General features: G+C 43.8%; 1 protein-coding gene across 18 annotated transcripts; it reads right to left on the bottom strand.

The window, feature by feature from the left end:
- Positions 1 to 1,629: 1,629 nt before the first annotated feature.
- On the bottom strand, positions 1,630 to 21,500 carry LOC148824643 (uncharacterized). 18 transcript variants are annotated; one of them, XR_016091819.1, is made up of 18 exons: positions 20,997 to 21,494; positions 20,504 to 20,530; positions 17,673 to 19,103; positions 12,482 to 12,796; positions 9,194 to 9,508; positions 8,591 to 8,899; positions 7,927 to 7,959; positions 7,763 to 7,801; positions 7,065 to 7,376; positions 6,712 to 6,750; positions 6,299 to 6,442; positions 5,880 to 5,978; positions 5,527 to 5,598; positions 4,835 to 4,921; positions 4,008 to 4,094; positions 3,748 to 3,819; positions 2,275 to 2,359; positions 1,630 to 1,911 (listed from the first exon to the last, which is right to left on the bottom strand). XR_016091819.1 is itself a non-coding variant. In XM_088926411.1 (17 exons), exons 1-17 carry the CDS (start codon positions 21,382 to 21,384, stop codon positions 1,736 to 1,738), a joined length of 3,840 nt encoding a protein of 1,279 aa, XP_088782537.1. In that variant the 5' UTR covers positions 21,385 to 21,494; the 3' UTR covers positions 1,630 to 1,735. The 18 variants fall into 18 exon arrangements, 15 of the variants coding, with proteins under 15 accessions (XP_088782537.1, XP_088782532.1, XP_088782531.1 ...); XR_016091820.1 differs by having other exon boundaries at positions 1,773 to 1,951; XM_088926411.1 differs by lacking the exon at positions 2,275 to 2,359 and having other exon boundaries at positions 6,404 to 6,442.
- Positions 21,501 to 21,608: the final 108 nt, after the last annotated feature.

Raw genomic sequence — 21,608 nt, forward strand, 5'->3', positions numbered from 1 at the left:
GTACCTCCCCAATTCCAGGGGTTATGTTATGGGGGGGGGGGGGGGGGGTTACGTTATGTGGCTCCTAGGAAAGTAGTTTAAGCTAGTTCAGTTAGATGTTCATTGGAAGCTACACTATGCTGTTCAATAAAGCTAGCATTCAACATAATCCTTGAGTGGCTCTGCATATTGAGGTAGATATAATAATTGTGATATATCAATCTAATAGAATTTAATAAATGTATAACAATTATTATACCAATAAAACAATCTATTAGTAACTTCTGTCATGGGTTGTCAGATAAGTATTTTATTTTCTATATATATTTAATTGACTGAGTTCATATAGTTATATATTAAAAAATCATAATACGTCATACAATGAAGCCGCTCACTATAACATCAACTAAGCAAACCAACTTTTGCAATCCTCTTTCTCACCATCAATCGTTACACCTCTCTGTAGAGAGAAACTGAAAATTGTCCACTGAAAATGCAATTCAATCACTCAGAGCTACTAATTCCAGCCTCTCATTTTAATTAACATTGAAAGAAATATCAAGACAGATGATTTTGGCAAAAGAGAAGGAGATCTTCGGGCCCATACAGGGAACAGACCCACACATTGGTGTAACCAGCCACATGGAAGAAGTTCTCTCTGTGCGGCATAAAATTTAATTTAGAGAAGTTTATTTTTTCTAACTTGAATAGAAAGCCTCGCAATTAAGTGTCCTGGCTTTCTGGGAGTGGACAAAAGAGTCTGAGTCGCTGATTTTCTATCTCAGTCCTCCTTGGAAGAGGAAGGGAGTATGAACATCATGCCTGAGTCGGTGATTGCAGCTAACTATCGCAGGAGAACAGTTCATCACAAGCATGTCAGTCTACATAATGAGGGGGAATAGATCAGCCTCTGTGATGTACAGTAGTATTGAGTGACACTGTTGGAAAATAAATCTTGTGGATTTCCATGTTGTCTTCCTCTTGTGTTAGTGTCACCCAAATCCCTAAATTGTGCTTTGGTGATTATTCAGACTCTAGAATACAGTACAATATTCTGTCAGTATTATAGAATTCACATAATTAGAGAAGCTAAGACACATTTTATTGTTATTTTGCTTATATGTAGAAATGTGTCCTGTAAATAATTACTTGTTAGTTTTAGAAAATTCCCTTTTTCCCTAAAAGCAGGTTCCTAACATCTTCAGCAGACAAAAGGTTAAATGAACTCTTAAAGGTCCAGAGTAAAAGTATATAGAATATTGTTTTACACACTCTCTTCCTGTTTTGGGAGTATACTTATTTTACAGGTGGCCCAGTGGTTAACACTGCTACCATGCAGTGATGGAGTTCTGTGATTAATTTCTGATATGCTGTGCTATCCTTGTGGAGCTTGTATGTTGTCCCCATGTTTGCATGAGTTTCCTCCAGGTGCTCCAGTTTCCTCCTACAGTCCAAAAACATTCTGTTGCCATTTTAGGAAAGAAGTTTAAAAAGGCCTTTTCTTTCATGATCATGAATTTTGTAATGTCAGTTTGTCACACCTCTTTAAGTTTCCTTTTCTGCTGGGGTGATTTTATCATTGTGAGTGGCCAGGAGCTACTTAATTTGTGATAGTCTAAATATGAAACATTAGAAAGCACATACCAAAAATGTTTCTAAAAAGTTTATTGCAAAACAAAACTTTAATAAAATGTATAAACATTTCCTCAGAGCTGCTCTAAGGCTGTGTGACTCTGTTGGTGAAGCTCTTCTGTGTCTAGATCTGCAGGAGGAGCTTCTCCCAGACAGCCCTGTCAGTCTCACAGCACCCATCCTCTTCCTGAGACTCATCCCCAACATCGTCATAGTCAGTCTTGGCAGGGGCAGGAGCTCCTTCTTCAGAGGGCAATGTGGGCAGGACCCTGTCCACTCCAGGTCCAGTGTGGGGGACACCTGACAGAACGAGACAGACTCAGAGACGGGCAGTGGACAGCTGAGGGACAGGGATAACTCTGTTAGCTGATATTTTTGGTTTAGGAGGTCATTAAAATTAGACCCATACATTTGTAATCATGGGTACAGTATGTATTTTTGAAATTGTATATGTGTGATTTTAAAATCTATAAGAAGTAATTGTTTATTAACTGTGTGGAAATAGATAGTGTCATAAAATTAATGTTTTAATTAAATCAGGCCTTGACTAACATGGTTTGTCAAATGAGTCAGCTATTAAAATAGTATTGTTACAAATTGGAGTTATGAAAATGGTGAATATCAGAAGTGACTAGATAAAATAACAATTAAAATAATCATAACCTCAAACTTGTAAAGATTTTGCCAAGAATATGCCCAAGCTTTTGGTAGTGTTAGAGAAAGATGAGTTCTTTGATCTTTTGCACAGCTATGGGGAAAAAAAGGAATAGTTCAGGCACAATTCGTTAAACAAATGTTTGCTAACAATGACAATATACACACTTAACAACACATGGCATAAACATACAGCACACATGTACACATTTACTTACAAGTTGCTTTAGAGACCTACATCCTAACCACCCAGAAAAACCCAAACTGCCACCAAGTATTCAACATTTACAAAATACCTACACAGGCCAAAAGGAGAGGCATAGCTGCTGTTTTAAACCAAACAGAATATGACCTACACCTACATACACCTCTCCATGAACCCGGATACTATAAAACGAATGGCAGCCTATCTTCTAAAAATGCTCCCACATGCCAGGAGAGGCTGTTTTTTTGCCAAGGGAGTCTCTAAACAAGACATTAAAGTTTCTAAAAACAACAGAATGGCAACCTCTCTTAATGCGGTTCAAATACTAAACTCTGTTGTGGTCTTTCTGCTTGATCTGGACAAGGAGTTTTCATGTACCAGGAACTTCACTAAGGTAAAAATTATGTTTGCTTTAATCACTGAATCTTACACCCCTACATGTCAGCTAACATCTCCTTGCATTGAAGTCCATGAGAATTGGAAATGTTGACTCTAGCCAGGTGTATCTACATTTTTTAAAAACACTTCCATAGTCACAACAGTATAGTGAATGGGGGTTTTAATTTGCTGGAACAATCTGAAATTGTAAGAGCAAATTGTTACAGTACTTGATGATCACAGTCTGACACACATGCATTCTAAATAAACAATATACATTTTATTGATATAACCATAGCATGCATGAGAAACTACAAGTGTAATAGAACATATCTGAGAGATCTGCTTTGATATAAATGGCTGTTAGTGTTAGTTATTGTATATAGAATAGCTTTTTTACAATATTGTAGTCAAAAAACATTAAGCATTTTTTCAAATAAAATTGTATCTTTTAGGATGAATTCCTGATTCAGTGCAGATTTTATTTCTGTTCATGACACACAAATTCTCTAAAACTACAGTATTTTCAGAACATAGGAATTCTCTCCACAGTCAGAGAACACAATTCCTGGTGTTGGGGAATATAAAGCTTTGCTCTGCCCAGACCTCACTCTCTCTGAATTGATTAACAGCCAATCAATCTCAATCATCTGATTGGCTGGGTGTGACAGTAGGTGGGTTTCAATGAAACTCTGATCTATGAGATCTAACCTTGTACGAGTACAGTCTCTTAGCCTGTATTGGCTGTTATTTATCCCTGCAGGACACTACTACTGCAAAATGCCTGATGTCCCTTTGTCTTGGATGAGAGTGGCGCAGAGATTGATTACTGGGGGTCATCTTTCCCATACCTGAACTACTTCACCCACACTGAGCCCCCTGGCTGTAGCCCCCTTTACCTAAAGTGGGATCTTCCTCACTGTCCCCCACATCACTGTATTCAGAGTGTGTCTCATCAGAGAGGAGTCTCTCTGTGAACAGAAGAGCAGGTCAGTAATGTCTCTGTCATTCTGACACAGGCTGGCCTGTAAGAGAGCTCTTCTTTTCAAGTTAGTGTTTATTTGCTGGGGTGAAATTAGGTTGAAACTCATTTCTAATGACAAAGGCTACTGTGGGCTGGTACAGAGGGTACTCCTGAGTCTTATTTATAATAACTCACCTGACACTGTGTCTGGGCTCTGGGGCACAGTGATGACATCATCATAATGCTCAGGAGCCTCTTCTTTCACAGAGGACATCAGCTCTCCTGAACCACACAGAGCACAGTTTCACTGTCACACATCAGATTTTAAATACAACAACAAACTTAACTAACCCTTTAAACAAAAGTTCACGCAAATACACAAGTGAGCTACTAATTCAGAAAAGGGAAAACGAGTGTAGACACAAGGAACGGGGTACAAAAGAGCACAGAGGTTGATATAACATGTTTGGGCAAGGTAATGGTGAAACAAAGGATAATACAAATAAACTAAAGTACAAGGAGGAGAAGAACACAAACTAACAAAGCTGAAGCCATACGGAAACACAAACACAAAACAAAACGAACGAAAACAGAGGAACAAGAAGCTGAAGCGGAGCCAAGCAGAACCGAAGTTGAGCAAAACGGCCCCTACGTTCTGAAAACCTCCAAGTTAAATACCGAAGAAGGTGAGTTCTGATTGGTCAAGAAGCTGATCATGAATGATGTAATACGGCAAGGTGGATGAATTAATGAACCAATGAGGAGGGAGAATAACCAAACGGACCACACTGGGAACTAAAACACCGGACTTTAAATACAGGAGATCAGGGATCCTTTTTTCCACTCCTATTCACTTCCGTTATAAATTTAAAACTAGATTTGAACACTGAATGATGGCTGTATTTGGACAGAGAAAGTAGTGATGTGCACACTTTGAGATATCGGAAGGGGAACCAAACAGCACAATAATACAGACGGATTGGTGCAGGGTTTCTCCATGTGACTGGACTGAAATAACCCACCTGACAAGGCATCTGGGCTCTGAGGTACAGTTACAGCATCGTCATAGTACTCTGGGGCCTCTTCTTTCAGAGAGGGTATCGATTCTTCTGAACCACACAGAGATACAGACAATTTACACTTCAGGACTCTGACTTACTTCACCACATAGCTACAATAACTTCAGTCTTTCATAACACTTTGATGTCTGTGTGTACTGTCTGTATGAAACAGAAAGTAAATTAAGTAAGTCACATTTTCTATTTGGTTATTGTGAAGTACATTTTTAAATGCTTTGTGGTGTATAATTAAGGCACGACTCTAGGGTCAGTGATTTAACATTTGATCTGAAAGAGAGTTTCTACAGCATACTCTTCCCCAGTCATCACACTGGGAAACTTGTACTGAATTCTGGACCTGAGGCACCATCTCCTACTCAATCAACACCAATTAGTCAGCATCCTGACTTTCCCTTAAAGGTCTCCCATCCCAGTATTGACCAGGTCTTGTTTTGCTCAGCCTCTGTGATCTGTTGAGATCAGGCTAGCAATGAGCAGAGTTTATAAGGTATCACAAACATATGTGGTCATATTTGTAAGACCCAGGATTATCTATTCAAGTTCTCTAAATGTCAGCCTGGTTTGAGGTGAGAGTGAGTACTGGACTGAAGATCCCCCACTACCACACTGAGTCCCGTGACTCCATCTCCACTCACCTGGTACTGGGTCTCCCTCACTGTCCTCCACATCATCGTATCCAGAGGGCAGCTCGTCAGAGAAGAATCTCCCTGTGAATAGGAGGACAGATCACTAATACCTGCAGTCAGACAGCAGTCTCACTGTCCTCTACTGGGAGATAAGCCAGGGTGTGAACAGTAACACAGAGTTTGTGTTTATAAGTCAGATCAGGGACAGTGCTGTGCTGATTTTCTTTACTCACTTTGACGTACCTCTTGAGAAAGAAAATTACTGTCTGAAACCAGCTGAGTGACATTTTCTACAAGTGTACATCCTCAGATTGTCCTCAGAGGGTGGAGATCAATCACACCTGAACACTCTCTCCACTCACCTCTCCTGGGGGCGCTGTAGGTTCCCTCTCTGGCCAGTTTGTACTCTATTTCCTCGTAGACGGCATCATGATAGGGGGCAAGTGCTCCTTCAGATAGGGCTGTGTAGGGAAACAGACACTCAGGGTTACAAGGAGTACAAGCAAATCAGTTCACTGCTAAACATTTTTGAATATTTGTGCATATCAATGTTATAATTCTACACATCTGCAAATTTCTTCAGATTTTGTAATTACTTACACTCTTTCCTACATTTTCTCTACCCTACTAAACTGTTCACATCCAAAATCCACATTAAATTAGACAGAATGTAATTGATCATTTAGAGAAGATTGTTTTCCTGAAGTCCAATATAGATCAGTTCTGTGTGACAGTAATGGCCACTAGAGGTCAGTATGTGGATGGTAAGTTCCCTCTCTACCTTTCCTTAGCTTCCTGTTCTGGATCAGCTGCCCCACTAACAGGGCCAGCACCACGAAGAGAAGAGCCCCCATCAGCAGGAGGGCCAGGGGTGAGACGGACAGACCTCCCAGCGGCTGTGTCTGGGGTGTTGTCCTGGTGCTGCCTGAGGGAGAAGGAGACAGGGGATGAACAGGGATGAGGAGTTGTGCTAGTGGGCTCATACAGGCTTTAACACATTAAATTCCCTGAGTTTCCCATCAGGAGGTGTTAGGACCTCGGGGTTAATCCAATATCAACATAGAATTGTAAAGGATGCTACATCAACACTGTCAGAAAATCACTGAGAGAGGAGAGGAGACACTACAGCTACACTGGGAATTTGAAGAGACAAGAAGACAGGAGATATCAATGAAAAGGAGGATTTCTGTTCACCTGTAGCTGTTGTTGGACTGGCTCTTCTCTCTGAAAAACCTGTGAAAGAGATAGGAGATTTGTCATTATTTTTCCTTTGCTTTTACAGCAAGTTGAATCCACGGTGGAGCTGATAAAAAATATATTTATTTCTTGAGGTAAAACATAAGATTGCAGAGATGAAAGAAGTCAGGTTCTGAATTGAAGAGTAGTGTTGTTCACACACACAGAGCTACACAACATCCTAGTTTTATGACTGATGATCCTAGCTGGTTCAATTAGATATTAAACAGTTATAGAATATGTGTAGCTTCAGTGTATCTTCTCCATCAATCTGCTACCTTGTTCACCTACAGTGCTAAGACTCCCCTCACCTGTACAGGTAACCCCTGCATCCTCCTTGTGCCGACAGTCACTCTGATTTAGTCCAGAGTGACAGCAGTCCCACAGGTGAAGCTCACTGCCACTGCAGTTCACCTCGTCCAGCCAGATGGCGCCACTCCCTGGTCCGAATGAGGCCTCTATTGCTGCACTCACTGCATCCCCACAGCCCAGCTGTCTGCAGACCACCTGGGCATCCTGCAGGTCCCAGGAGTCGTCACAGATTGTCCCCCAGGAGCCCTCATACTGCAGCTCCACCCGGCCAGAGCAGTTAGTGCCTCCAACCAGGTGCAGAGCCAGCGGGACTGAAAGAGAACAGTGAGGTTACTGAGCATCCTCAGCTCTGTGACTCTAGAAGAGAGCAGAGAAGTTACTGAGTGACTGTAGTAGAGATCAGTGAGGTATTGAGTGGCTCTAGCTGTATGGTTACTGTTCCTCAGTTCAGGGCTGTTCTCTGATTGTTTCAGCACTATACCACATGTGTTACTGTTGTGATCCACTGTTGGGCACAGAGACAATAGCTTCACATGTTTTGCTGTAGATCCCAAAGACCCAGACTGTGTGTGTGAGACACAGAGCAAACTGCACACACACACCTGCTGCCTTGCAGCTTAGTCTAGGATAGAACTGAGCAACAGAGATGTCAACACACTGAGAGCCCTGTAGATACAGAACAAGAGCCAGTTCATACCTGGTGTTAGTGAGGAAGGAACTGTTGAAGACGGGAAACCTGTCAAACACACAGAGAGAAATCAGAGTGTGAGCTGTGTGTCAGATGAGCAATTTAACACCAGTAATAAAACTACAATTAAAACAGCACTAATGTGATAGAGACAGTCCTCATTCTCTCCTTACCTGCTCCACGTGAAATTCTGTTGATTTTTGAGGCTGTAAAAGAGATGGAAGGAGATCATTTCAGCTGTGTGGGGGGATAAGCTGTACTATACATAACATCTGTAAACCTTGATTTTCTGACTCTTTTTCTTCAGCCTCCTGTTTAATTGGGCTCTAATTATTATATTTAATATAATGATTATATTAATTATATAAAATCATTTAAGGAATATATTTTTTCTCATTTCTGTCCACAGGAGTGATGTTTCACCAGCGGAGTGTCAGCTATGTGTGGGGCTAAGAAACACAATTTATAAATCTTCACTATCTGACTCTTGCTTTTTCTTCAGCCTCTTGGTGAATTAGTTGTTGGGATAAAGAACTAATTAAATGAGACAGTTGTTAGTTACTGGATACTGTATTTTAGATCATTTTATAACCATTAGTGATCTGAATATAAATATAAAACTGATTTTTAGTCCTCACTGTATTTGTGTAATGATCTGAAATAAATGCTGAAAAAAGGTGGATGCTGCACATTGGTGGTGGTGAGTGGAGTGTCCAGAAAAACGCTATATGAGTGTAAGCAATTATTATTATTATTAGATGTACACACTACTGTAATAGTGTGCTGCTGTGTTTAAGTAGAGGGGGTGTTACTGTGTTTTAAACACCCAATTCTCACCAGAGCAGATGACTACTGCGTCCTGTCCATGAGAGCACCCTGCTCTCCCCCATGAAGAGACAGCGCAGTGTGAGACACGGCTCTCATTGTCCCGGCACTCAAACACATCAGCCCATACTGGTCCACTGCCCTGTCCAAACCAGGCCTGTCCTGGCGCTGCTACAGCCTCCCCACAGCCCAGCTGCTGACAGAGAACAGTAGCGTCTCTCAGGTCCCAGTAGAGATCACACACTGTTCCCCAGTCCCTGAAGAGCCACTGTAACTCCACTCGGCCAGAGCAGGAGTCTGAGCCATTCACCAGCCTGAACTCTGTGTAACACAACAACCAGCAATAACCCTCAATCACACTTTCAATTTTACTTACAATCCTGAACTTTAAATTACTGTCCTACAAGTAACTCACTAACGTGCTACTGTTCAATCCAATTCAATCTGAAATACTTTATTCATCAGCAAGGGTGGTAATTTAAGGTATAATTAAGTTACTGTTGATCAGAAGATCAGCGTATTGAATTTTCAGTGTTAAACACCAATCCCCAGTATTGAAACAGAGCTATAGCAACACTCATCAAAACAAAATGAAATGGATTATTCTCCTCTTACCAAAACACTCCAGTCCCACATCGTTCTCCAAGGTGCAGCTCTGTGTCTTTGTGGAGGACTTTGGACAGAAGGACAGGTGAGATTCACTTCCCTGACACTGGAGCTCCTCTGTCCAGACCTCTCCCTCCCCCTTCCCGAAATGAGCCCCCTTCAGCACCTGTGAGGGAACCCCACAGTACAGCTCTCGACAGACAACTTCTGCGTCCTGCCAGTCGAAGTCAGAGTCACACACTGAGCCCCAGGTCTCTCCGTGCTGCACTTCCAGTCTCCCAGAGCACAGATCACTGCCTCCAACCAGTCTGACCCCTCGATGAGCTGGAATATCAGAACAATAACAGAGATCACTGTCCCTGACCAGTCTGACCCCTTGATGAGCTGGAATATCAGAACAATAACAGAGATCACAGTCCCTGACCAGTCTGACTCCTCAATGAGCTGAAATATCAAAACAATAACAGAGATCACAGTCCCTGACCAGTCTGACTCCTCAATGAGCTGGAATATCAAAACAATAACAGAGATCACTATCCCTAACCAGTCTGACTCCTCGATGAGCTTGAATATCAGAACAATAACAGAGATCACTGTCCCTAACCAGTCTGACCCCTCGATGAGCTGGAATATTAGAACAATAACAGAGACCACAGTCCCTGACCAGTCTGACTCCTCAATGAGCTGGGATATCAGAACAATAACAGAGATCACTGTCCCTAACCAGTCTGACCCCTCGATGAGCTGGAATATCAGAACAATAACAGAGACCACAGTCCCTGACCAGTCTGACTCCTCAATGAGCTGGAATATCAGAACAATAACAGAGATCACTGTCCCTGACCAGTCTGACCCCTCAACGAGCTGGAATATCAGAACAATAACAGAGATCACAGTCCATGACCAGTCTGACCCCTCAACGAGCTGGAATATCAAAACAATAACAGAGATCACAGTCCCTGACCAGTCTGACTCCTCAATGAGCTGGAATATCAAAACAATAACAGAGATCACAGTCCCTGACCAGTCTGACTCCTCAACGAGCTGGAATATCAAAACAATAACAGAGATCACAGTCCCTGACCAGTCTGACTCCTCAACGAGCTGGAATATCAAAACAATAACAGAGATCACTGTCCCTAACCAGTCTGACCCCTCGATGAGTTGAATATCAGAACAATAACAGAGATCACAGTCCATGACCAGTCTGACCCCTCGATGAGTTGAATATCAGAACAATAACAGAGATCACAGTCCATGACCAGTCTGACCCCTCGATGAGTTGAATATCAGAACAATAACAGAGATCACTGTCCCTGACCAGTCTGACCCCTCAATGAGCTTGAATATCAGAACAATAACAGAGATCACAGTCCCTGACCAGTCTGACTCCTCAATGAGCTGGAATATCAAAACAATAACAGAGATCACAGTCCCTGACCAGTCTGACTCCTCAATGAGCTGGAATATCAAAACAATAACAGAGATCACTGTCCCTAACCAGTCTGACCCCTCGATGAGTTGAATATCAGAACAATAACAGAGATCACAGTCCATGACCAGTCTGACCCCTCGATGAGCTGGAATATCAAAACAATAACAGATCACAGTCCCTAAACAGTCTGACTCCTCAATGAGCTGGAATATCAGAACAAAGTAACAGAGATCACTGTCCTTGACCAGTCTGACCCCTCCATGAGCTGGAATATCAAAACAATAACAGAGATCACAGTCCCTGACCAGTCTGACTCCTCAATGAGCTGGAATATCAAAACAATAACAGAGATCACTGTCCCTGACCAGTCTGACCCCTAGATGAGCTGGAATATCAGAACAAAGTAACAGAGATCACTGTCCTTGACCAGTCTGACCCCTCGATGAGCTGGAATATCAAAACAGTAATAGAGATCAAAGTTCCTAACCAGTCAGGTAAAGTGCCTATATATTCTTTTGTGATTTGTAAAGGTGTGAGCATGTGGAGACAAGACAAGTTTGTGATTCCTGTCAAATCCATGGAGAATGATCTGCCATCCTCAGTCACCTGTAAGGTGACATTTAAAAGCAGGAAGCAGTTCACCCAGAGGAGATGGGAGCAGAAGAAGGGACTGATCACTTTTAAGAGAGATTTTAAAGAGCAACAGAGCTGGTGAGCGGCTTAACTGCCTGTTGTATTACTTCATGTGAAGATTCTCATTCAGAAGTTTAGCTTCTACATTTTTGGTTATGTTCTTGGGTTGTTTTTATTGTTTTGTAAATAATGAAACACTACTTTGGAAATGAAGGCTGTATTTGTGTTTATCCAAAGAGCAGTTTGACACTGATTTACAAAGTGTTTTTATTTTCTGAAAGCTCAACACAAGCTCCCCTGGAAGACATGGAACAGAGGGAGAGGGACATTTTTCCCTAGAGAAACAGAGATGTTATATCAGATTGTTTAGTTGTTTTCTAAGAATGTGAATGTATTCATATATATTTAAAAAGGTTACATATGTACACTGAGAACTGAGGGCCCCTTTGCTAAAGGATTGTAGGAATTTGGAACAAGTTACCCAGATATCCCAGCTTTCTTGAAGAAACAGTAGATGAGATCCTTGGATCAATACTGACTACCAAATGGACCAGGAAGCTGAGAAATCTCCTTTCCTTTGTAATAGGTCTTTTGAGAATACATATCAGTCATATTGCTTTTATTCTATAGTTTTTAGATATTGTTGTAACTAATTTGTTTCACTCAATCTCACAGAATGCGATCGTTGTTCTAATGTTTGTAAATATGTCAGAGAAGAGCAACTGATGTTCAATGTCAATGCTGTAAATCTTTGATCAATACAGCTCTTTGAATCTGAATTTAAATAGAGAAAAGGGAGAAGTGAGTGAGACACAGCAGAACTGTGAGTGAAAATGATGCTGGTGAATTTCAAGGAGGACAAACTGGAGTTTTCAAAATCAAGACCAAGAATACATTTGTTCACTACAGATCTAATGGTCACATACTGTACATTTACAGACTTTCCTTTGGCCTCATTATTTGTCCATAGTAAAACCTAACAGAAAGCATACAGGTGGGATTGGGGGTTTCAGACAGTTTTCAATATGTTTTCTACACACTGGAGGAAATACAATCCAGAAGGAGAAAAGACACACAATGACAGTGAGGAGTGTTGTCTCAGCTCTCAGCAGGACAGGAGCAGTGGGAATGGGAGGATGGACAGATGGATCATGATGATGGACTCTAGAGTCAGTGGAGAAGTTTTAATTGTCCTCAGTGATGGAGACTGGAAAGAGTCTGTCTCTTACCTGAACACCTCACTCCAGCATCATAGATATGAGGGTAGCCATACTGTTTCCATTCAGTGTTTTCACAGTCCCTCAGCGCAGACTCTGACCCCCTGCAGGAGATATAACCCAGCAGGACTGATCCAGACCCTGGTCCAAAGTGAGCTCCTCCTGGTGCTGAAACAGCAGATCCACAGCCCAGCTGTCTGCACACCACTGCAGCATCATTCAGATCCCAGCCATAGTGAAGTACTGTTCCCCACTCTCCACCATGATATATCTCCACTGTGCCCTCACAGGGACTGGCTCCATTCACCAGTCTCACATTAGCACTGCCTGCAGAGAGAGAGAAACAAAACTTATCAAGATGTCTACAGGATATTTTTATACTAAGACATTTTAGAAGAACACCTGAAATTTTTATTTTGTTTTACCTGTTTGATTGGATGGCTAGTCCCTCCCATGGGGAAGAAGACACAGTGGACTGACAGGAAGTCCACCAGCACCCATCTCACTTCTCCCTCCACACACCTGTGTCCGGATATTGTTATATATCTCTCTGTCAATATCACTGTGTGACTGCAGAGGGCTGTTCTGCTGTGGTCAGCACAGTGGTCAGTTGCTGTAATGACTGCGTTCCTGGGTTTCTGGGGACTGTGGTCAGTACAGTGGACAGTGGCTGTAATGATTGTGCACCTGTGTTTCTGGGAGCTGTAGTCATTAGAGTGGACAGTAGTTGTAATGACTGCGCTCCTGTGTTTCTAGAAGCCGTGGTCAGTATAGTGGACAGTGGGTGTAATGAGTGTGTTCCTGTGTTTCTGGAGCCGTGGTCAGTATAGTGGTCAGTGGCTGTAATGACTGTGTTCCTGGGTTTCTGGGAGCTGTGGTCAGTACAGTGGTCAGTAGCTGTAATGACTGTGTTCCTGGGTTTCTGGGAGCTGTTGTCAGTATAGTGGTCAGTAGCTGTAATGACTGTGTTCCTGTGTTTCTGGGGGCTGTGGTCAGTACAGTGGACAGTGGCTGTGGTGTCAGAAGACTGAATCACTGAAACCTGGTTTGGTGTATCTGGTGTATCTGTGTCTCAGGCCCCGCATGTACTTAACAGTGGATACTGACCGCATGTCTGTATCAAGTAAGAGATTTAAACACTAATAAGTCTTTACAACATTCTACTTCCTTCCGGTTCCGGTCGAGAGGGAACGCTGGTGCATTTGGCTGCCGCTCCTCTCACCAGTTTTTCATTTCTATCTACTTATTTATGTTTTTTTTTCCTTTTTCTCCTCGATTACACTGATTTCTAATGTATCTATTTTCATCCGCTTCACGCTATCCGCTCCACGTTACAAATTCACAAATGCGACTTCCACTGCATTGTGAACTTACTCAACTGAAGACCTTTACCACTTGCTACCGCCTTCTCTGGATTTCCTTCCCGTCTCGATTCATCGATCATGTCTCTGAGGTACACTGCACTGCAACTTCTTCAACTAAAACAAAGCTACTTCCTGGTCAAAGACACATTCGATTACTGCCGTTTTACTGGGATTTTACGACCGACTCGCTACATCCATCGCAGCACAGGACGCCGTTTTTTTCGTTCGTCTGCCTGCGGAGTCTCTATCCCTGCCTTTCGGCGCACGTCTGTAAGTCCATCACGTACCGGCGCCGATCTAAAAAATCTCCTCTCACTACCGCAACTGGACCGCACTCCGCTTCCCCCTGCATCCCCGAGACTGGCCAGATCAGCGCTACTCAACACCCGCTCCGTTAACAGCAAGGCTCTTCTTTTATGTGACATTATCAAAGAAAAACAACTGGACCTTCTGTGCTTAACCGAAACATGGCACAAACAAAACGATGGACTCCTGTTCAACCAACTAGTTCCTCCTGGATATGGTTTGTTTGACCTTCCGCGTCTTTCAGGCAGAGGCGGGAGCATCATTGTTATTTACAACCTTTTTTACAGTCTAGGTCCTATAGCTATACCTCCTCCCTCTTCTTTTGAGTGTCTTGTTTTAAATGTTTCTATCCCCCAATCTACTATTATTGCCACAGTTTACAGACCACCCAAACCCAGTGGAGTCTTCTTAGGTGAGTTTGCTGATTTTCTCTCATTCTTATCCCTTAAATTTAAAAGGATCCTTATTCTAGGGGACTTTAATATACACATTGATTCAACCTCTTCCAGTCTGGCTAAAGACTTCCTTTTTCTTTTGGGATGCTTTGACCTTACTCAGTTTGTTTGTACCCCTACACATAACAAAGGACACACCTTAGATCTAATTATTGCAATTGACTCCTTTGTCTCCCACTGCTCCCCCCTTGATCTAGGCTTCTCTGACCACTTTGCTATTCTCTTCAATCTGGAATTACCTGTTTCTAACACTTCCCCCTCACGCTCTGTAAATTTCCGCAACTGGCGATCAATTGATCACCCAAGGTTTGCAAATTCTGTTCTGTCCTCCTTATCCCGTTTCTCTTCCTCTGACCCTCTAGAGGACAAAATACAGTTACTTGACAATGCTCTTTTATCTACCCTCGACACCTTTGCTCCTTTAAAAACTCGAACCATCTCCTTCTCTCGCCCTGCCCCCTGGTACAATGACCATCTGCGTTTCATGAAGGCAGCCTCTCGCAAACTTGAGCGTAGGTGGCATCTTTCCGGCCTAAATGTACATTATCAGGCCTGGAGAGATTACTTATCTGATTATAAGGTTACTATAGAGTCTGCTAGATCCACCTACTTCTCTCACATCATTGAAAATCACCAAAACAATCCCAGACATCTTTTCTCCACCATCAACAGACTGCTCAAGACAAACTGCCCTACCACATTACCTGCCTCATCACAACTTTGCAACACATTCTTAGATTTCTTTAGTTCTAAGATTGACAACATCCGGCATCACATTCTCTCCACTACGGATATAATTTCCATACCTCCTCCCTCCTCATCCAACTTCTCTGGTTCCCGTCTCTCCAGCTTCTCTCTTCTTGACTCAGCATCCCTAAACAAACTAGTTACGCGCATGAAACCCACCACATCTATCTTAGATCCCATTCCCACCACTTTATTCCAGTCCTGTTTCTCTTCTCTCTGTCCCATTGTCCTCAATATAATACATGAATCCTTGAGCACCGGCATTGTACCAACGGTCCTCAAAACTGCTGCTATTACCCCCATGCCAAAGAAGCCTAACATGGCTCTCAACAATCTTAACAACTTCCGCCCCATCTCCAACTTACCCTTTCTCTCTAAAATTCTAGAACGTGCTGTCACACTTCAGTTACATAGCCACCTCATGACAAACAACCTTTTCGAACCCCTCCAATCTGGCTTCCGTCAACTTCACAGCACAGAAACCGCCCTAGTCAAAGTCACCAACGATCTCCTAATAGCTTCTGATTGTGGTTCTCTTTCCATACTCATCCTTCTTGATCTCAGTGCTGCCTTTGACACTGTTGACCATAACATCTTACTTTCTCGTCTCGAGACTGTGTTTGGAGTCTCTGACACTGCCCTCAAATGGTTTAAGTCTTACCTCACTGATCGCTGTCACTTTGTCTCTCTCAATGGGTACAGGTCTGAAATTGGTCTTGTCAAGTCTGGTGTCCCCCAGGGCTCAATACTGGGCCCCTTGCTCTTCAGCATTTACATGTTCCCACTTGGTCAGCTTTTAAGATCACATGGCCTCAGCTTTCATTTTTACGCTGACGATACTCAAATATACATCCATACCAAACCTGACACTGATGTGGCTGTCTCTATTCTATCTAATTGCATCTCTGACATAAAAATTTGGATGACTCAAAACTTCCTTCATCTTAACTGTGACAAGACTGAAGTCATGCTTATTGGTACCCCCCATCACCTTCGTAAAGCCAGTCCTGTAACCCTGTCTGTAGATGGCTCTGTACTTGAGCTTCAATCAAAATTGAAAAACCTTGGGGTTATTTTCGATTCTGGCTTAACATTCAACCCACATGTACAGCATACTGTCAAAACATCTTTTTTTCACCTTAGAAATATCGCAAGACTACGCCCTATGCTATCATTAACTGTGGCTGCTGATCAACATATTTGTATTCTCTCGAATTGACTACTGCAATGCTCTACTCCCTGGGGTATCTAAATCTACTCTGAACAAGCTGCAGTATGTCCAAAATTCAGCAGCCAGAATCCTGACCAGGTCTAGTGCAAGTGTTCACATTACTCCTATCCTGGAGTCCTTGCACTGGCTTCCGGTCAAATTCCACGTAGACTTTAAAATCCTCATGCTCACCTATAAGGCTTTACATGGCTTGGCACCTCAATACCTGTCTGAACTTTTATCGCCCTACTCCCCACCTCGCAACCTCCACTCTTCAAATTCTGCCATCCTTACTGTCCCCCAAGCCCGTCTACATTGTATGGGCGACAGGGCCTTCTCCTGCTATGCCCCCAAGCTCTGGAACTCTTTGCCCAAGGATATTAGAGAGTCACCTTCTCTAAACTCCTTCAAATCCAGACTCAAAACCTTCTTCTTCAGAAAAGCCTTTACTTAACTGGTTCCATTCTTCACCCCTCTGCTCTTCTTAATACCACCTTCCACGGTCTCCTCTATTGTTATTGTTGTATTGTTGTAATTATAATTGTCTCCTATCTTGTGAAATCTTCTTATTTATTGTTGTAGTCTTCTTATTTATTGTTATTGTCATCCTGTAAAGCGCTTTGAGAAGCCACCTTTAAAGGCGCTATATAAAATAAAGTTTATTATTATTATTATTATTAGCCCTGTACAATTTCTGGCATGAGGAATTGGTCTTTTCGCAGACCCCCAGCCTGCTCTCCATGAGACACACAGACAGGGAGAGAGAGAAGCTGGGGGGTCAGAGCGCAGGGTCAGCCATTGTACAGCGCCCCTGGAGCAGTTGGGGTTCAGGGCCTTGCTCAGTAGCCCAATAGAGTAGGATTCCTCTGCCGGCCGCTGGATTTGAACCAGCAACCTTCCAGTCACAGGCGCAGATCCTGAGCCACAGAGACACTGGTCCGCCCAGCTGTCTTACACGACAGCTGAACGGTCTCGGGTGTGGATGCCCTGATGCTTTTTCAATTTGCTCATCTCACTAAAGCACTTCCCGCACTGACTGCAGCCGAACGGTCTCTCTCCCGTGTGGGTGCGCTGGTGGGTTTTTAAGCTGCTCGATTTAATAAAACCCTTCCCACACTGACCGCAGCTGAACGGTCTCTCTCCCGTGTGGATGCGCTGGTGGGTCTTTAAGTTGCTTAAGTGATTAAACCTCTTCCCGCACTGACTGCAGCTGAACGGTCTCTCTCCCGTGTGAATATGCTGGTGTGTTTTTAAGTCACTCGAGCGGCTAAACCTCTTCCTGCACTGACTGCAGCTGTATCCCTCTCCAGTGTGAACTTGCTGGTGCGTTTTCAGGCTGCACGAGTGTTTAAAACTCTTCCCGCACTGACTGCAGCCGAATGGTTTCTCCCCGGTGTGAGCGAGCTGGTGTGTTTTGAGTTCATTCGACCTACTAAAACTCTCCCCACACTGACTGCAAGCGTATCGCTCCAGGGTGTGGGCGAGCTGGTGCCTTTTCAAATTGCTTGATGTGCTGAAACTCTTCCCGCACTGACTGCAGCCGAAAGGTTTTTTCCCTGTGTGAATAAGTTGGTGGACTTTGAGGCGCCCGATCCGATTAAAACTCTTCCCGCATTGACTGCAGTGGAACGGTCTCTCGCCCGTGTGAATAAGCTGGTGGTTCCTTAAGTGGCACAAGTGACCAAAACTCTTCCCACACTGACTACACCTGAAAGGTCTCTCTCCTGTGTGAAGACTCTGGTGGGTTTTTAAGTTACTTGAGTGTTTAAAACTCTTCCCACACTGGCTGCAGACAAACGGTCTCTCTCCCGAGTGAATGAGGTGGTGCCTTTTTAACTGGCTTGACGTGCCAAAGCTCTTCTGGCACTGAGCGCAGCTGAACTGCCGGTTTCCTGTGTGGAGGCGCTGACGGGGTTTTGGGGGGCTGGACTGAGACAGACGCTGCTCCTGTCTCTGCTGCAATGACGGTTTGTCCCCTCCATCTGAGCAGGGCCTCGATTGAGGGGTCCTGATCCCCTGCTTGTGCTGTGCTTTCTCACTGTCCAGTTGCTCCCTGTAATGATCCTGTGTCGTGCCCTGAAACCGAGCTGGGCTCTCTTCCTCGTGTCCCTCTGTGTGCTGCTCGGCAGTGTGAATCATCTGGGGTTCCTTCTCCATCTTTAAAGGATTAAAAACATCATTTTGAATTAACTGAAGTTCATTCAGTCTGTCCTCTTTGTACCAGTTAACAGATACAGAGTCCACTTCGTTAAAAGTTTCAGAAACATTCTCGGTATTTAGATTATTAAACTTCTCTGTCAAGTCCTCTGATGAGAGTCCAGGTGTCTCACTCTCAGGCTCTGTCTTCATCAAGGGCACAGAGTCCAGATCCTCCACACTCTGTCTGCTCTCTGTGTGTTGCTGCTCACTGAGTGTCTCTTTCCCTTGTGCGGCGGTGAGCTCTGTCTCCTGCATCAGACTGGAGCCCCACTCCTCCTCCTCCTCCTCCTCGCTGTGCTGCTGTTCAAGAGGAGCCCTGTCCCCAGAGTCAGGGAGAGCGCTGACCTCTAACCCTGAAAAACACAGGACAGGAGGACAAGACCTTTAACGTGGGCTGAGAGTACAGTTCAAAAGGAATTGATACGTGCAGAAAAAGCGTGTTTGAGAGAGCACAGAAACGGATCTTTAATGATTTATCAATACTTTGATAACCGCCTTTAAATGAAAACGCTAAAGCTCACTTTCCAACCTGATGTACATGAAAGGTGAAAAACAAACCGTAAAGCACCCACGAGCTCTTTGACCACAGAGTGAAAAGGATCTATAATAAAAAAAAGCAGATTTCACCCAAGTCTCTGTCCAGGTGGACACTCCAGTACATTAACACTGCACTGAGAGAGAGGGGTTCATACAGACACACTGACTGCACACTCCAGTACATTAACACTGCACTGAGACAAGAGGGGTTAATGCAGACACACTGACTGGACACTCCAGTACATTAACACTGCACTGAGAGAAAGAGGGGTTCATACAGACACACTGACTGGACACTCCAGTACGTTAACACTGCACTGAGAGAGAGAGGGGTTCATACAGACACACTGACTGACTGGACACTCCAGTACATTAACACTGCACTGAGAGAGAGAGAGAGAGAGAGAGAGAGAGTGGTTCATACAGACACACTGACTGCACACTGCAGTACATTAACACTGCACTGAGAGAGAGAGGGGTTCATACAGACACACTGACTGGACACTCCAGTACATTACCACTGAACTGAGAGAGAGAGGGGTTCATACAGACACACTGACTGGACACTCCAGTACATTAACACTGCACTGAGAGAGAGGGGTTCATACAGACACACTGACTGGACACTCCAGTACATTAACACCGCACTGAGAGAGAGAGGGGTTCATACAGACACACTGACTGCACACTCCAGTACATTAACACTGCACTGAGAGAGAGAGAGGGGTTAATACAGACACACTGACTGGACACTCCAGTACATGAACACTGCACTGAGAGAGAGAGAGGGGTTAATACAGACACACTGACTGGACACTCCAGTACATTAACACTGCACTGAGAGAGAGAGGGGTTCATACAGACACACTGACTGGACACTCCAGTACATTACCACTGAACTGAGAGAGAGAGGGGTTCATACAGACACACTGACTGCACACTCCAGTTCATTAACACTGCACTGAGAGAGAGAGGGGGGTTCATACAGACACACTGACTGGACACTCCAGTACATTAACACTGCACTGAGAGAGAGAGGGGTTCATACAGACACACTGACTGGACACTCCAGTACATTAACACTGCACTGAGAGAGGGGGTATTACAGTACATGAACACCACTGCCCTAAGAGAAAGGGGTTAATACAGACAATTACTGACTAGACAAACACAGTACATTTACACTGTAATTAGACAGAGGGAGTTGAATACAGACCTACACACCGACTGGACATTACAGTACCTGAAAAGAGAGAGATATAAAACACAGACACACTTAGTGACTGTACACTACATTACAGCTCACTATAGTACATTAAAACTGCACTGACAGGGGGATCATTCCAGACACGCTGACTGAACACTGTTTATTACATTAACACTGCAATGAGAGAGGAATCAATATAGTATTACAACCATATCCATATATACATACTATGACCAGTCCGGTAGTGTCTGTATGAACGTAGGTTCAACGCTACGATAGTCAACTCTAATATGTCATACGATTACGGAGTCTGAACGACGTGTTTTGTCCTGTTAATGTACTTTTAGCACCATAACAACACTTCAGTTTCCAGGTAAGAAACATCACACAGGTCTCTCCCACTTCACTCCGCATCTCTGCACTAGATATTCACCAGTGAGGACGTTAAAGATGCTGGTTTTAAACACACACACACTGACTTCATACAAGTCACCCCACTGACCTGACAGCTCCAGTTTCACGTCCATTTCTTCTTTTATCTCTGCAGCGATTTCACAGGGAGGCGTGTGTCCATCACGATCTGTCTGTCCCCGATCTCCTCCTGCTCCCGGCTCCTTCTCCCACAGCTGCAATCTCACCTTCAGCCTCTCGTTTTCCTCCTTCATCTGCGCCATCTCAGTCCCGAAAGTCTCCTCCACACACTGGGTGATCTTAAACACGGCCCGTCTCACCAGGATCTGGGCGACGCCGCGGAGTTTGTCCTGAAACTCGTCCTCCGAGTCGGACGTCCTGTTTCCAAAAACGTCTGCCACTTCGTACACGATCGATCTGAGCAGCACCTGCATGAAAGAGTGGAGCTCGCTTTCCAGAATCGACCGGCGATTCTCCATCTTTCAAAGACAATCCGCAACAACAACAACAACAACAAAAAAAGAGAGAGAGACCGATCGTGCAGCTGCAGCTCCAACAGGAACAGCTCCTCCATATTGGTTCCGGGTCTGACCCCGCTGCCTTAGTGACTGTTGCTATGCACCGCACACCAGCCCACGTCTGTATTGCTTTATTTTTATTTTTATTTTTTATTTTATGCTTAACAAAAGAACAAAAATGGCCA

The sequence above is a fragment of the Atractosteus spatula genome, chromosome 10, assembly GCF_055471065.1.
Source record: "Atractosteus spatula isolate fAtrSpa1 chromosome 10, fAtrSpa1.hap1, whole genome shotgun sequence".
NCBI lineage: Eukaryota > Metazoa > Chordata > Actinopteri > Semionotiformes > Lepisosteidae > Atractosteus > Atractosteus spatula.

Excerpts from the sequence above, each read along its gene's own strand:
- LOC148824643 (XM_088926405.1), bottom strand. The coding sequence starts at position 21,384 with ATGGAGAATCGCCGGTCGATTCTGGAAAGCGAGCTCCACTCTTTCATG. Across the intron at positions 20,531-20,996 it reads CGTGAAACTGGAGCTGTCAG|GTACTGTAATGTCCAGTCGG; the intron begins GTCAGTGGGGTG and ends CTCTCTTTTCAG. Across the intron at positions 4,922-5,526 it reads TGAGGGAGACCCAGTACCAG|AAGAATCGATACCCTCTCTG; the intron begins GTGAGTGGAGAT and ends TGTGTGGTTCAG.